Source organism: Ornithodoros turicata, chromosome 2, assembly GCF_037126465.1.
Source record: "Ornithodoros turicata isolate Travis chromosome 2, ASM3712646v1, whole genome shotgun sequence".
Classification (NCBI taxonomy): Eukaryota; Metazoa; Arthropoda; class Arachnida; order Ixodida; family Argasidae; genus Ornithodoros; species Ornithodoros turicata.
In genome coordinates this window covers 70,784,895-70,800,879 of record NC_088202.1, presented here as the reverse complement: position 1 = coordinate 70,800,879, position 15,985 = coordinate 70,784,895, and the positions used below count along the sequence as shown (strand labels likewise).

Sequence of the window (15,985 nt, the reverse complement as noted above, 5' to 3'; positions counted from 1 at the left end):
GCCTATGTGTTCAGTGTATTACAAATTGCTTAATGCAAACAACACTTTGTTAATTTCAAGCTTTTTGCTCCCATCTAAGATATTCCTATCCTGGAGGAACTGCCACTTCGACACCATAAAATATTCAGTAGGTTTCACTCTGGCAGGCCCTGCCACTGCAAATTTCCTGAATTGAAACCCTTCAAACTGTGTCATAATCTTAAATACGGCAATATTTCTGCAAGTAGTTGACATGCTAGATGACACTCCTCCTGCAGCTAAGGCAACTAAAAAAAAGAGTTCCAAGAGGCCGAAGGTAAACCTACAGCTGCACGAGTGTGATCAACAGTAGTGCATTCTCAATAAATAATTTTCTTCTTATAGCGTACATATGCATGCCTATTAACTGGAACAATTATCACAGTTCCCTGACAAGTTTTAATTTCTGAGAGTGTACTGTAGAGGCTGCTTAGATCAACAACAGTTCATACAAGGTATTATATACTGTGAATGCCTTTAAAAATCCCATGTGACACACATGCCTTTACTTTATGGAGGTGCTGTGGTAGTCAAAGTTTGTGGGCATTACGCAGGTTCTGCACCCATTTCTTGAGTATGTTGAGGCAGCTGTGAAGTAACCTGCATTGATGATGATTATTCCAATTTTTATGGTGCATCGACAACAAAAGAAATAATACATCAGAACATTGGTTTGGGTGCAACCAGTTAAAAATGAATATGTTGTTTAATAAATGCATTGGACAAATGTTAAAACATCAGTTTAAAACATGGTTTACAATCCCTGTATCTTCTAAAAATTAAAAAGATTAAAAACTATTCTAAGAAGAAGTACAATCTCTAATTATTTTATTGCTGGGTGAAGGAGCCTAAAGTCTAAGGTGTGTTTCTGATGTGAACATGTAAGAAAATATGCAGAACTGAGAGAGGCTAACCACAGTGCGCGCACTGAGGTTGTTCCTTCCTGTAAAGTAGAAACCAGTGGATGAGGAACGTGATACTTACCTGTACACCCAGCCGTATCACACTGCACAGATAATTCACTGGGTAGCCCTCATGACAAAACCTGTATTGAGAGACCACTTTTGCCTTAAAAACTGCTACAAATAGCACGACACGCTACAAATTACTACGATCTTAACTAGCTGACGATACAGCTCAGACACAAAGGCGTTATTCAAGTCGCGCCACACCACCGTTACGTAGGATTCTTTGTCACAAATCAAACCAAGGCACAAAACAATACCAATACATGAAAAAAGGTGCCAATCGTGGTCTCATTATGACGTAATACCGAACTTGTGCGTGAAGGTAATTCAAAGAAATGAATGTGGCACTTGGCCACTTGCTTCCGCAGAGAACACCGTGTACCATGCTAGCAATGCATGCAAAAAAGCGCTCGAGTGCTCGCACATATATTGATGACAACACTACCTGTGTAGTGTAACGTGTTCTTTCAAGCATATTATGCACTCAAACTGTATTTGCCGCCGGGTAAAATGCAAGTGTGCTCGATTGAACGTCGGAAGAGCGATCAAGCAACCTGCACCCAGTGCTCGTTTTGGGCAAAAAAACACTTCATAATGGGCAACTAAATATACAGAATGGACGCCTATTTATTCCTTGATGAAGAGTGACTCACCTGTATAAATTTAGGCCCTGTAACCTTGCCAGTACGGTTGGTACGACCATAATTGCAAGAAGTTGCCATGATCGCTGCGGCGACTGTTGTGGGTACAGTAAGATGGCGGCCGGTTTCTTCACGCTCGCGCTCCCCATCCGCGATCCAGCCTTTTACAATCGAGATCAGTGCTGCAGACCCAGAAGCGCCCGGAATCTTGGGTAGGTGCGCGATGGGTCATCTTCGTCATGTTCGAATGGTTCCGACGGCTGGGCTGCCGTACTTTGGTTTGAGCCACGCGACATTGCGTCATCAGCTCGCTTGGCACAGCGGTTAGCGTGGTGGCCATGTCTCGTCGTGACTGGGAGGTACCCGGGTTCGAATCGCGCCATATGATAGCAGACCAATTGTTGACGTTTGCGCCAGCCGAAGATGTTGGAGATGTCATAATAACGCTGGATTTCGGAACCACGGAGTGTAAAATGTAGTTCCACACAAACAAACGGAGCACTCCGTCTCACAGCTGATAATGAAGCCTGGTCATTGGCTGGTAATTTGAAACGTCATGTTCGAAGCTCGCCCCCCCCCCCCCCCCCCCCCCCCCGATAGGACTGCAAATGGCTACGTAGCCATGTGACGTATGCGTGGTAAAGAGAGGCGCGCTAGTTGCTCATCCTTGAAAGCATTTATATGGGTCACTGAGCTGACATGAGCCGAACAAAATGAACACGATGGAAACTGATGTATATTTGGGCATTATGACCTGCGTTCCTTCATGGGGTACCATTATTTGTGAAATGTCTGGCGGCTTGTTTACGACCCCTTTAACCGTCTAGGTGGTACATTAATGCAAATAGCACGTGTTAAACATTTAGCATCGATAATACTATGCACACACTTATAAAGAATATTAGATCACGTTATCTACGTCTAGCATACAATAATACCATTTGACAGCGTTTGATAATGTTTTCATATTAAAAACGTCTACCTAAGTACTTGTCGTAATAAATTCGCATAAATCTACGTTGTACATCCTCAATTTTTGAAGCCAGGATAGGACAGAGGATAGGACAAACCTCGAACTGTCGATTCCAGAAAAGTATGTCGCAAGCAGTACCTATACTACCGGCCGGGAAGTTGTATGTAATAACTGTCACAGCTCTTGAGCCCTTGAATGAACCGGCAAACAAACCACAAGGTTGCCCTAGAATATATCGCTCCATGGGCGATAGCGTACCAGGGGAACGCAATGCGATCTTTCCTGGGTTCTCAGGGGAACGTACCCTTGGTGCCTCCACTTAACGGTGTTTATGAAGCTATCCGGACTCCCAGTGCTCCGCACGGGCTCTACATATATGTTGAGATTTCTTCTGTCGTCTGCATTCTGCAAATGAAGCCCGCCTAACGGGGCGTACACCGGAACATGCGTCATGGGCCAGCAGCGGTGCCACTTTTCCCTCGCATCAGACACGGGGATCGCAGAGTGCTGTCGCTGTCCCCTGAAAGAGGGAACGCTCCTGGAGCACCGACTTTCCGACGACTTTCCTTATCACCGCAAAAATGGCCATTTTTGGGTGGTTTGACGTGTCTTTTTCTTTTTTTCCGCTACAGTATCACTTGAAAATATGTTGCTATAGAGGAAAATGTAGCCAAATGAATGCCCTATCGAAAGATGTAATTTTCAGAAACAAAGCTATCCATGCATTTCGAAAATTAATTTTGGAACACAAAAAAGTCAGTGCAAACAGCAGAAGCCTCATGAAGATACGCCTGTACCATGAACAAAAATATCAATCTACAAGTTCCGAAATATACAAAATGTGGCCAATTTTGTCAGAAATAGCAACTAGAAATATCAACACTCTAGATCAAGAAGTTCATGAGTTGTGGAAAATAACGTCAACACCCATGTTGTTTATGTTAACTGAGTGGCAGAGATCACTGAAGGAGTAAAACAGAAATGAACATCATAATTTCTGCAGAAAACATTAGTTTCATGCTCAACTTTCCTGTTCTTGTACCACATTTTGCTGTTTCACAGCTTTTCTATTCCTCCCGGTTAGTTTTGAGACAGGAAGAACAGCAATCGTGCAAGTTATACATATCCACATATTCAGGACCAAAATCTGACTGTATAACATCTTCAGGGTCGTTATTTGAGTTCTAATAAACGAAACAGAACTCAAATATGCGTCAAAAGTGAGTATTGCGCATTTGCGAAAGAGGTCCGCCACTGGAACGCGATGCCGCGACCAAAATAAAATCCCCACTTCCTCCTTGGCGCAGAGCCAGCTTCATAAATCACCAGCACGACGAAAAGCTAAAAGTGAAAACGAAACTCATTGTGTAGTGTTTATATATCGAACAAATGTCACCACTTCTCCAGATGTGCTTTAGAGGCCGAGTTGCGCCGCTCGTAAACCGTCGATCACCGGTGATCGACGCTCTATGGGCGCGGCAAGGAAAGGATTAACGCGCCCATTCTGGACAAGTCCTGGCATGACGTCACTGCAAACGTCAGCATACACGTTACATCAAAATGGCGGCGTCCATGATAGGCGGCCGAACCGTTTCTAAACAACACCAACGTCGTTTCTGTGCGACGTTTTGTGTCGTCTTTCGATCTAAACTAGTAAGTTTTATCCGATATTTTTTTTTTCAGTTAAACAGGCCGGCTTGCATTCACAACGATGTGATAAGGACGCCGGTGCTAAGTCTCACTTGGACGACGTGATGCACTGCAAATTCGCAGTGATAAACTACTACGTCCAGTAGGAAGCACCGTGTAACTTACACCAGCAAAGTACGCTCATCTAATGATTTTATGCTGGCAAGGAAATGTCGGCCAGCGCCAGAACAAAACATAAATGAGGTCACCTGACCCCAAGATGACGCGTCCTGTGACATGGGGCCACGACGAGGTAGGCAGGCGACCGCTTGAGGGTGGTTACAAAATCTGAACCTTGTATCACCCCTGTGAGACAAACCAAGAAAGCGCGTGCTGAAAAAGCACTTTTGCATCAAAGCGTACCAGCTGTGGCTACGCTCGTTTGTGCGGGATCAGATAAAAGAAAAAAAAAAAAACTACGGAACAAACTACGAAACTTCGAATACAGTTTTGCTCACTTGCTGGCGAACAAATCGATGCATTGTTACTTTAAACTACCAAAGGCGGTTCAAATATGAACGGGGAATTCTGTAAATCTACAAAACAATAAAAATCATCTCCATAATTCTATGCACACGCATCGCCGTTCAGGCAACTTTTTAAGACCAGTCTCAAATAACTTCGCTTTTTGTTTGTTTGTTTTTAGTTTCAGTTATGCAGAGCTTCGATGACTTCGTCATTATTCGCCTCCAGATCGAACTGTAGGTGGCGCTGCTGCGGATGTGTTGTGGGAATACGGCACGATCCGGCGCAGCAGGCGCAGGCATTTCTACGCGGGTATCGCAGTGTTTCTGGACGAAATACCGCTGTCAGTGCCTCACATATCGCGGATGTGTTTAAATGCACTACTTGGAACGCCCATAAGGCGTGAAAGCTGAAAAAAGGTGCTGCACTGCGAAACGCTGAAGTCGTGAAGTTGTGAAGAGAAAATATCCTGCGTGCGTTCCAAGGGAATCACTGCTATGCCATTCCTGCTTCCAAGCGAGATTTTGTTTTTGTCTTTTGCTGCTCTCACTCGAATATTTACTCGTCGACTGTATAGCTGTCTTTACCTCTAGCTGTTTATCTTATAGCGATACAACAAGGATCTAAAAAAATCAAAATTCCTGTCTCCACTGGTCTTGGCAATCTAAATGTACAAGTGTGCAAGAATACAACATAAGGGCAGAATAGTCCAATAACTATGGAAGACCTTCGCTACAATTTCTACGTCGTGTAACAGCGGTGGTTCTTCAGGTCGTGCGAGTCTGGGAGAGGTTTGAGGTTTGATTCGTCTCCTGTGCAGGCATTCATTAAACGATGCTAAAATACGTTTCGAGATAACCACACCTGTGTGGTGGACTTGACCTTGTGTGGGGTGCTACTGGTCAGGTACTAATTACATACAGGGTGTCCCAGAAAACGTGTCATTGAATTATAATAGAAAAACTATGCCACCTAGAATCATGCGGTCAACAGCATTTGTTCTTATTAGGTTTTTGCCACCTCCTAATGGGAATATCATGTACTCAAAGTTTAATTATGTAAATATTTGCGAACTGAACTCGGAAATTTGCCAAGTAAAGGTCACTTTTTTACCCCACAAATATGAAGAGCGTGCCGAATTCACTCAAATTCATGATAATCAGCAGTGATATTCACGAGCTATCCCATCGGAAAAAATAACCGAATATCATGCTTTTCGGAGCACCGGACCATAGCGCGCGATGACTTTTTGAGCGCAATCGCTCTCAGTGCGACGAAAGGAGGTTCCGAAGCCAGCCAACAGAGTGATAGTAGAAAAAATAACAGTTCCTAAATTGGGAGAGGGAAAGCATTATCCGAGCGAAAGTCGGACGTGATAAGCGGTGCCTGTTTTATCTCCCTCTGCGACGCCGGGGAGGGCTGGGTTTCCAATCTCCTTTCGTCGGACTGACAAAGATCGCGCTGAAAAATTCATCGTGTGCTATTCTGTGCGACCTCCGTAGAGCATGATGTTCGGCTATTTTTTCCGATGGGATAGCTTCTGAATATCCCTGTCAATTGTCATTAATTTGACTCAATTAGACACGCTCTTCAAATTGGTGGGGTAAAAAAGTGACCTTTACTTTGCAAATTTCCGACTTCAGTTCCCAAAAATTTGCATAATTAAACTTACGTTACACGACATTCACATCGGGTGGTGGCAAAAACCTAATAAGAACAAATGCCATTGACCGCATGACCCTAGGTGGCGTAGTTTTTTATTATAATTCAATGACACGTTTTCTGGGACACCCTGTATAAACTAAGTATTTGGTTCCATCGGCAGGTATATTCTCAAACAAGCTGTTCCACACGTGCTTGATACACCACAAAACACACGCGTTTTACAAAGAACGTTCGGGGATGGTGACAGCATTTTACCTTGAATGCATGTGTTCCAATGATCATGTTTGTGAAAGATAAAAGTCATGCCTGTCATACGCATCAGATACGGATAGGCTGTCAGATGAAATGAGATGAAAGCTTGAAATCCGCATTTTTAAAAACACCCATGTCCTACATATATTTATGCGATCATATATTCCACGCGTTTCATATATTCATATGGGGGTGTTCAAGTCAAACCGGGACTTTTGATTTTTCTCAAAAGTCAAATACAGGCGAGAAATTAGTTTTATTTTTCAACGTAATCTCCAGCTGCACTAATGCACTTGTCCCAGCGTTTCACGAGGGCTTGTATGCAAGCAGCGTAGAAATCCTTACCGGCGCATAGCAGCCATGATCGGACCGCATTCTTGACCCCGTCGTCGCTGCCGATGTGACGGCCCCCAAGGAACGCCTTCAGTGGCCCGAAGAGATGGAAATCGCTGGGGGCGAGGTCTGGACTGTACGGGGGATGTGGCAGCAACTCCCAGCCAAGTTCCTGTAAGGTGCGTGTCGTGAGATGCGTGGTATGTGGGCGTGCACTGTCCTGTAGGAGGAGAACTCCTTTGGTGATGAGGCCCGGCCGCTTTTGCTTCGGCGCCTTATGCACATCCCTGAGAACCTGGCAGTAATATGCACTATTGATGGTGGTACCACTGGGCAGAAAATCAACATGGACAACGCCAGTCTTGTCCCAGAACACCGTGGCCATGACCTTACCCGCAGACGGGGTGCCTCTTCTTGGGAGCTGGCGAGCCCGGATGCTTCCATTGTTTTGATGCGCGTTTAGACTCAGGAGTGAAATGGTGCACCCACGTTTCATCGCACGCGATGATCCGATCAAGGAACGGCTGTCCCTTCAGTGTCGAAACGGCACCTTAGCTCTTGGGAGATTTCCAGTCTTCTCTGCCGGTCAAACACGGAGAGCTGCCTCGAGACCCAACGGGCACTGACTTTCCGAAACTGGAGGTGTTCATGAATGATAGTGTTCAGCGTTCCCACAGAATGGTCCGTCTTTCGAGCCAGTTCGAGACATATTATCCGTCGGTCCTTGAGGATCAGGCGCTCCAGGCGCTCCGAATTGCAGATGACTTTACGTCTTCATTCAGGAGACTCTTCATGACAATTCGCTGTTCGATGTGCGCGCTCAACTCGTTGTCGGCCCACGTGTCTTCTGTTTTGCACAAACTTCGGACCACCACGTGGTGAATGCGGAGGCTTGTCGCGTGTGAAAATGACGAAACAGAAGTAGCGCGAGCCATTTGTACACTCAGGAGACAAAAAGTCCCGGTTTGACTTGAACACCCCTCGTACATTCGATACAACTTGTGTTTAGCGCGTATAGAATATGATAGCTGAGCATTAAGATATGAGGTATAACTTCGAACTGCTAGCACAGAAACCATTATATAAATAACTGTGACATCGTTATACTTATGACAAAAAAAAACTGTTACAACATTGACCTTAGCTCTCGGTACAATTTGTTTGACACACAGAACCGGAACTATAACAAAGGTCGAGTGGAATCCGCATACTGGAACATATATGCACGTTCTATAGTTTTCCTCGCTGCTAAGCACGGTGGTGCAGGGAACTAGACAAGTCCAAAACGTTACCAAGTGAGTCATTTTCACTCATTTTGAAACGATTTGAAAGCTCAAATATCCAGAAACTGAGCCTTCCAAGCACGTTTTCGAGGACGATGACCACAGCGAAACCATCTGCCCAAGTGGCGCGTCCCACGGACCTGTCGCATGGTGGCGACACTGTTCGATCTCAAAGCGTATAGTTAAATGTACCACTTTCTAGAAGTTCCTTCATTGGTTCCAATAAGCGGTGATCGAAAGGAGCTATATCGGTGCTATACTGCAGATAGATATGTTGCGTCTGATTGAGCTGACCGATAATTGGCATTGTTAACGATGCAGGGCAAGAACAAGCATTATCTTGTCCGTGTATTCACAGGAGTGACATCCGCACGGAAGATTCTACTGGAAGAAAAACAGAAAATACTGCTGAGGGAGCCCAAGTTCCGTCCCGTGTTATGTTGAGCATTCATAGCAGTCCACATCGTCAGAGTCTTTTCCTGTCGTCTACTACGTATTATCTTGTGTCGCAGGATATTCCCGACGGTTAGCAGTCTACGTGAAGACACGAAGTCACTTGACAGCAGACGCTTGCTTGAGAGCTTGACGACACTTGACAGCAGAAAGCTATGACGTTTTTCGCATCTTTTACGCTCGAGTATTATGCGGACTGTCGCTCGTGTGAATGCACGGTGTAGGGAACGAAGAAACACATGGATTATTCTTCGGTTATTATTATTATTGCTATTATTATTATTCGGCAGAACTCAATGATACTGCGCACTGACATTTCTGTGGCAAGAAAGTCCAGATGAGTGCGGCTTGCCCCTCAAGCCACCTAAGTAGAGCAGCAAGGTATATAATTATGGCCCTTCATACCTCAGAACCCTGGCCTGCTAAGGAGTTGGCTTTTCCTGGAGAACTGACATGGTTCCATTAGATGGGGTGGGATTTTTTAAACATGTGGAGATCGTTGCTCCACAGGAGTGGAGCCGGCTACCCCATCTCACTTGTACCACTAAAGGGTGGTTAGCAGCACAGACCACCAGGGGTGGGTGGGGTGAATGAAGATGCGATGAGACTGCGTCCTTCCGCGCACGGATTTTGCTGAAAGGTTGGATTTTGCGTTATCCAAGTGTTTACGTTTGCGCGCTCTTTGTTCTCAGCACCAATACCTACCACCGTGACACGCGTAACACGTAGTGTATATGATGACAATTGATGTTCTGAGGCTGGAAGGCATAGAAGGGACAAATATACATATACTTCATTCTTTCAACGTATTGTATAGTTGTTTCGGAGAGTCTAAATAATTTTCGACATGCTATCGCCGTCACGGGAGCATGGAAAGGTTAGGAAATATGCCGGGACAAGTACTAATTAAGAACAAACAAACTGAGCGCGCGGAAAAGGGGATACGGACGGAGTAGACGGGACAAAGCACTACTCCGTCCGTGTCCCGTTTTCGTTGCACTCAGTTTGTTTCTTCAATACGTTATACCAACAAACCGAAAAATTTGCATTACTTAGCATTTAAGAAATTAAGATTAAGGCAGAACAGTCATCCACGTTTAGTTTTTGCTGACCTTGACACCTCGTTGAAAATAGGCTGAGAGAGAGAAATTGAAACAGTTTGAAGACCTTCTCACTCCTTTCTGGTGAGCAAGTTCCCATAGTTCAAAGCGGCGCTAGGCTCTCTGCAATTTTCTCAAGTAGTCTACTTCAGATCGAAGCGATGTCTCTTCCGAACTGAATATATATTCGAATATTTCCAAAGGTGCACTTGTAAGCACAAAAACGCAAGAAGAGAGGGTATAAAACGGTGGGGTTTCACAATGCACATGTCAAGTACGCACGCTATCAAACCACAAAATGCATCACGTATAACCCCCCTGTGCTCCACCCCTTCCAGCTGTCCTCTCTCCATCTGTCCACGTCTGTGCGCCACTCATAGCCACAGCTACTTCGCAGCGCTACACAGAATTTTTAAATAAATCACGTATATTCAGTTCCGTTATAAAACTATTAGCTTCTTATTCGCTTCCGTGTTAAAATTACTATTCGCATGACCCTTGCTCTAACAGTATTACAACAGGGAAGGGAACAAAACACCCGTTTATTCTAACTGTCCTTGCACATTCATGGACCAGTACGAGTCAGAAGAACAACAAAGCGAGTACCTTCGTTTTGTAAGATGTTTTACCACCGTGCTTCTGCCAGTGTAACCTAATTGCAACTGCGTCGAGCATAGCAATATTATATCTGCCTATTACGAGTTAGCTCGGCTATAAAGGAACCAGGTAAAACGTATCGACCTTACCTCGTCAAACTTATCGCACCAGTCTGACCGTGTAACCACAAACTTGACTGACTCCTCCAGGTGGTCTAGGAGATTGCTGTGGACAAAGAGACACGCGCAAAAAGTAACAATGTTGAATCTCAGAATGAGTCATTGAACATAATCATCTATCGCAATGCTCCTCACGTTCGTTATTAAATAGCCGTAAGATTATCGACGTTCCCGTGCGCCTTTTCTGTTCAAACGCTGACAGGAAAAGTAAATATATTCCTCGCCAATTTCCCACCACGGCGAAGAGGCATACAAAAGCACATACCCGTCATGTCCCACGATGCACCTGGTCAGATCTCGACGCTCGTCCTTTGGGATGTCGTCGAAAATGTAGAACGACTTCCCTTTGAAAACCTCTGGTAGCTCTGGCAAGTTCATGGCATGTGAGACATCTTTCAACTCCTCGCGTGCCCTGGGAAGGTCCGTATCGGACGCTTTGCTGTGTTTACGCTGCGCCGCTTTCCTGGACCGCTGCAAAGCCCTGGTACAAAATAGTCAGCCATTGGGCTGGAATGGGTCGTCAGAAGCCCATTACCTTTCAATTTCGTCATCCGTATCCATATCATCATCGCAATCTGTTGCCGCGTCATAATCACTGGACCCGGAATCAGACAGGCTGGTCATAGCCTTCTTTGGAGTTGGAACCGCCACTTCCGCTTCCGTATTGTGGTCTGAAGGAAGAAAAAAAAAAGATATTTCCAATTCGACTGACTTATCTTTCAATTAGCGTGAGTATTACAGTTCTCATGTATGCATGAACAGCACAGCATGCCGGCACATCGGCGGCAGAACAGTTCGGTACGTGACAACACCCCCCGAGAGAATTTCTCGTTAGTACGCATCGAAAGAAAAGGAGTAAAAAAAATGGTATTTTAGACCAAATTTCGTCTGTATTAAAACAGAAAGCGCAGACCCCAACAGTAACAAGAAACAAAACAGCGGAAGAAAAACGTAAGTGCGTCTGAGGCAATGTCTTTGGTGCCCTTGGAAGAAAGAGATTACTAAGAGGAAAAAAAAAACGGGAAATAACCCTTATTGAGTTCAGGAGTTCTCAAAGTGACAGGAACTGTGTCAGTGAAAGAGAAATGATTCCCTCGACAGCTGAGCCAAGACCTAGCAGTTACGCATAATTCCTGAAGAAGAAGTACTCGTAGAAGCGACCTTCTTGAAACAGTTGTTTCCTAATGTGGCGCAGGGCTAGTCGTCCATAATCTTCCGGGATAAAACCTCGATACAAGTCTCATGCGCAGGGACTGGAACCGTTATTTTGGGGGGTTCGGTTCGGGTTCAGGTCCAGAGCAGAAAAAAATTAACGTACGGACCGATTTGACCTTGTTCACCGAAGCTGAAAAATTTAAGTTACCGATGTTACAATTCAAACGTGGCTTAGGCCATGTTTGGTACGTAAAATATAACTCTGCGAGAAGAAATTTGGCTGACAAGTGTAGTACAGCGTCGAAGTTATGAGTGCCTTGTAGATAGCCTCGGCAGTTACACGACCATGGTGACAGTGCAGAATGTTATACATGGCGGAATGGCACGTTATGTTCAGCTTGGAAGGGGTCTCAGAAGCGAAATTTGCGATTATAAAAAACACTACATTTACAACAAGTTCGCAATATCTGCTGACAAATAAATAAATGCAGGAGACAGGTAAGGTAAAAGAGAGATAAAGGAAATTTCACCGAGTGGTTCTCGCCTTTGTGCATGCTCGAAATTCAGAATGAATCAAGCTAGTTGCTATTTGCTTCTTCGTTAACTTTTTCAGGAACTACACACTACCACGGATGAGCTCTGTTCCCGAATGAGACAGCACTTTGTACTAGATTCATATTTTCGTTGATGAAGGGCAAGAACTTCACACACAAGGTGTCCCAAAAATAAAATAAAAAAACACACACGATAAACTGCCATCTCTACCCTGCCGCTTGGTAACTTGGTACACTGAAAGGAAATCATTACCACATCGAACCCTGTTCATGCGCGTTTCGGCTGGCGAATATGTCGAAAGAATGCGCTTGATTTTTCTCGACATAAGAATTTCAAAACGTAGCGGAACCACTGAAACTCCACTAGATGGTTTGTAAGAGAGCCACTGCGGGACTGGGTTGCTGAAGCAAACATCCCACCAGAACCGTATCGCGAATAGATAACCGCTTCAGATTTATTTGGGGTTCCGATCCCTGGTATGCGTACGTGTGCGTTCTGTGTGCGTCTGTTGCTCTCTTTGCCGTCTCTCTTACTGTGCGCGGTCTGCGTTTGGGATCTACGGTGATGGAAATTTCCGCCAAAGGCCATTGCAATCACAGTGTTGCAACCGCGGTGTGGCAAAGGGTTTATCGTTACCCTTGCTGCTACGCGCCTTGTTACTAGGGGCCGCCTGGCTCAGTCATGGATATAATTCAGCGAGGATTAGCCTATAACTACTGCTCTATAATGGATTCTGGTGTTCGCTCCTGATCAACTTCTGAATTCGTCATTAGAAGCTGTATTGTTATCATACGATCCAGACGTAGTAGTTCTAACTCTGAAACGCTTAGGGGAGACGTGTCAGACAAGGTATATATAGATAGGTAGCGAAACTCCCAAAGGGCACTGCGTCTTCAGGATGAAGCCGTGATAGAGACCGTCAGCGCCATCCATCCGTTGCGTGGACTATATTCTACGATTTTAAATAAATGACGCCAGAGATTACGTCAGCAGTATGAGCATAAGTGCATAATTAGCCACGGCGCGTTTGCATTCGCGTACTTCGTTTGCTATTTTTTTTTTTTTTTTGTGCTTTCCCTACCCGAACCATATACTAATCATCCACGGCAACAATACCTGACGAGAACAGAGAAAATTAAATCACATCAGGTTTAACGGCACATATCAACTCGAAATGCGTAAAGGTGTCACAGGTTTCGACAACTCCAAACTGAAGGGTATCGTGATGACCACACAGAAATTAGGAAGGTTCACTTAAGGTCACCGAGAGGAGAGCGAAATGTACACGTAGTGATTATCAGTTTGCATTTTTTCAGCTAGTGGCCATAATGGGTCTGTTGCAAAAAAAAAGAAAAGAAAACATAACATCGTTGGTGCACAGCTGATTCCTGCTAGCGCCCACGCCATCATGGCCGGTCTCGCCATGACGGAAGCTTTGTTTCGCGGGTGCCGGCAACAGGGGATGCATTGCATTCATCTATTCACGCGTGTTAATCTTCGTCTACAGCTCCGACATGTGAACGTCGATTCCTGTTTAGCCCATAAAGTGTAATTACTCCGTATTACAATGCACGGACACACGGCAAGCATACAGGTATGTACGGATAAACAAGCTCACAGTGACACATGCGCAAGAGAGCAGGATACGGAAACGTACTCGGGTGGTAGATGATTTCGTATATGTGTATACGCGCGGGGCAACAGATAGTTTTTCCTATATTGAAATTATAAATCTATTAGAACACACACAAAAACCATGCGCACGAAGTAAATATTTTTTGTTTACGATCATACCTCTGCTACAAACATCCAGGATTGCTTCGCGTCATGCAGATGACAGTGTTGCCGGGAGAGATTTGTTTTTCTTCTTTTTTTTCCTTCGATAACTAGAAAAATCTACCTTGTGCCAGATTGTGAGATGATACTCGCTGTAGTGGCCTGATTTCGGATAACTACACCGTTTCTAGCCAAGCAAAGGAGAAGTGGTTTTCATAACAAAAAAGAATGTCGGAGCTATGTCAATTCTTTACTGCCGATGGTCACGATCATGGAAACTCGAATGCTCGAAGGAGTTGCTGATGCCCATGTCAATTTATGGGCTCCTGTCGAGGACGGCCGTTTCGTCCTCCTTGGGACTCTTCAGCCCGGCGCAGGGAAGTGACCCGATCTTGGGTCGGCACGAACATTCATGTCTCGCTGAGACACACTGTTATCGTGCCGACCCAAGATTGTGTCACTTCCTTGCGCCGTCAAGAAGAGTGTCAAGTTGGACGAAACTGCCGGCCTCGGCTGGGTGTGCACGATAAACTTGCAAACATATTCTCCACGTGAAGCCACAGAGCTTCGGCTAATATCCCTTTGTATACCTGATAAAAGTTCCACGTGCACTCTTAAAAATGAACTTCACCTTATAGCACGCTCCTAGCCAACCATCATCTCAAATGATATCGTTCTTTCCCCTGATTTGTTGAAAACGGGAGGCGTACGCCTTTTTTGTGACAATTATGAACAGCATAAGTGTCACAAAAAAGGCGTACGCCTCCCGTTTTCAACAGATCAAGGCAGATAACGATATCATTCGACATGATGGTTGGCTAGGAGCGTACTATGCGGTGAAGTTCATTTTTAAGAGTGTGTCTACAGCAATGGCGCGCGGGAGACGGCATGTCTCGCAATTTGGGGCACGAATGTCGTCAGTCGCTCTGGAACCACCGCGCGTAGCGCACGAAAAAAAAAAGGATGTGTCGCAGCAAAACAAATGAGGTGCCAAACGATTCGTCTTGATCAACTCTACCCGTAAGCGTATATAACATGTACAATTTTTGGCATTTGAAAGTTACACAGGAAATAGTACGCCGAAATGTGAATTTTCTGATAATATCGGCACATATGAGACGAAAATATGATCAAAATCAAAGAAACGGGCCCTACAGGAAAGACCAGGCTCTAAGGAAAGTAACCAGGTGCTACTCACTATAGTAGAGCGGTGTACGCTTTATCGACAGAGAAAGAAAGAGGAGGCCGTTCCGTTAACAGCAGCATTACATCACCAAGGCCAATGGACGTCGGGTGTTAAAGCTACAAACCGGGTCAAAATTACTTTCACGGACGCCACAGAGCCATCATGGATAACCTGTCCGTTGTTCTACGTGAAACGCCAACGGCTGTGACCCCGAGCACGACCATCTGTGCAACAAACAACATGAGCTCTTGCAAAGGAACGACGAGCGCAGCCGACCTGTAGCGCGTGTGAGAGCCCTCCGATTTGGACGCACCCTCCGCTCCTCCAAAGACCGCGTAAGTGGACGGAGGAAGTCGACGTCACTTCGTGACGTTGGTTGCCTCCGTGGGAAAGCCGGTCAGGTGACCCGTGACGTAGCCCTGCGCGTCGTAGCAGTAACCGTATCTGACGAACTTTCGGGCAAAAAGACAAAACACAAAAACGAGTAGCACAAGACTGGTTTGAGCCTTGTCTTGTGCTGTTCGTTTTTGTGTTTCTCTTCTGTCCTTCCCCCAAGCTCAGGGACATGTTGCCAACGTCATGTATACACCAGCTCGCGTGCATTTTCTTGTACGTTCGACGAAACCACCCGCCATTCCATGCTCTGGTCTGTCGAGTTTCGTGATAATAAAGTGACGAACGAACGACAGCACACAAG

The 15,985-nt window shown here is 45.2% G+C and overlaps 1 protein-coding gene across 1 annotated transcript in view; it reads right to left on the bottom strand.

Moving 5' to 3' along the window:
• The window catches only part of LOC135385551 (DNA repair protein XRCC1-like), a 314,938-nt gene that overhangs the window by 80,412 nt on the left and 218,541 nt on the right, over positions 1 to 15,985 (bottom strand). The window contains exons 11-13 of the mRNA XM_064614927.1: positions 11,152 to 11,287; positions 10,882 to 11,097; positions 10,587 to 10,662 (exon numbers count right to left, since the gene is read on the bottom strand). Coding sequence (XP_064470997.1) covers positions 10,587 to 10,662; positions 10,882 to 11,097; positions 11,152 to 11,287 — 428 coding nt within the window. The remainder of the gene's footprint in view (positions 1 to 10,586; positions 10,663 to 10,881; positions 11,098 to 11,151; positions 11,288 to 15,985) is intronic.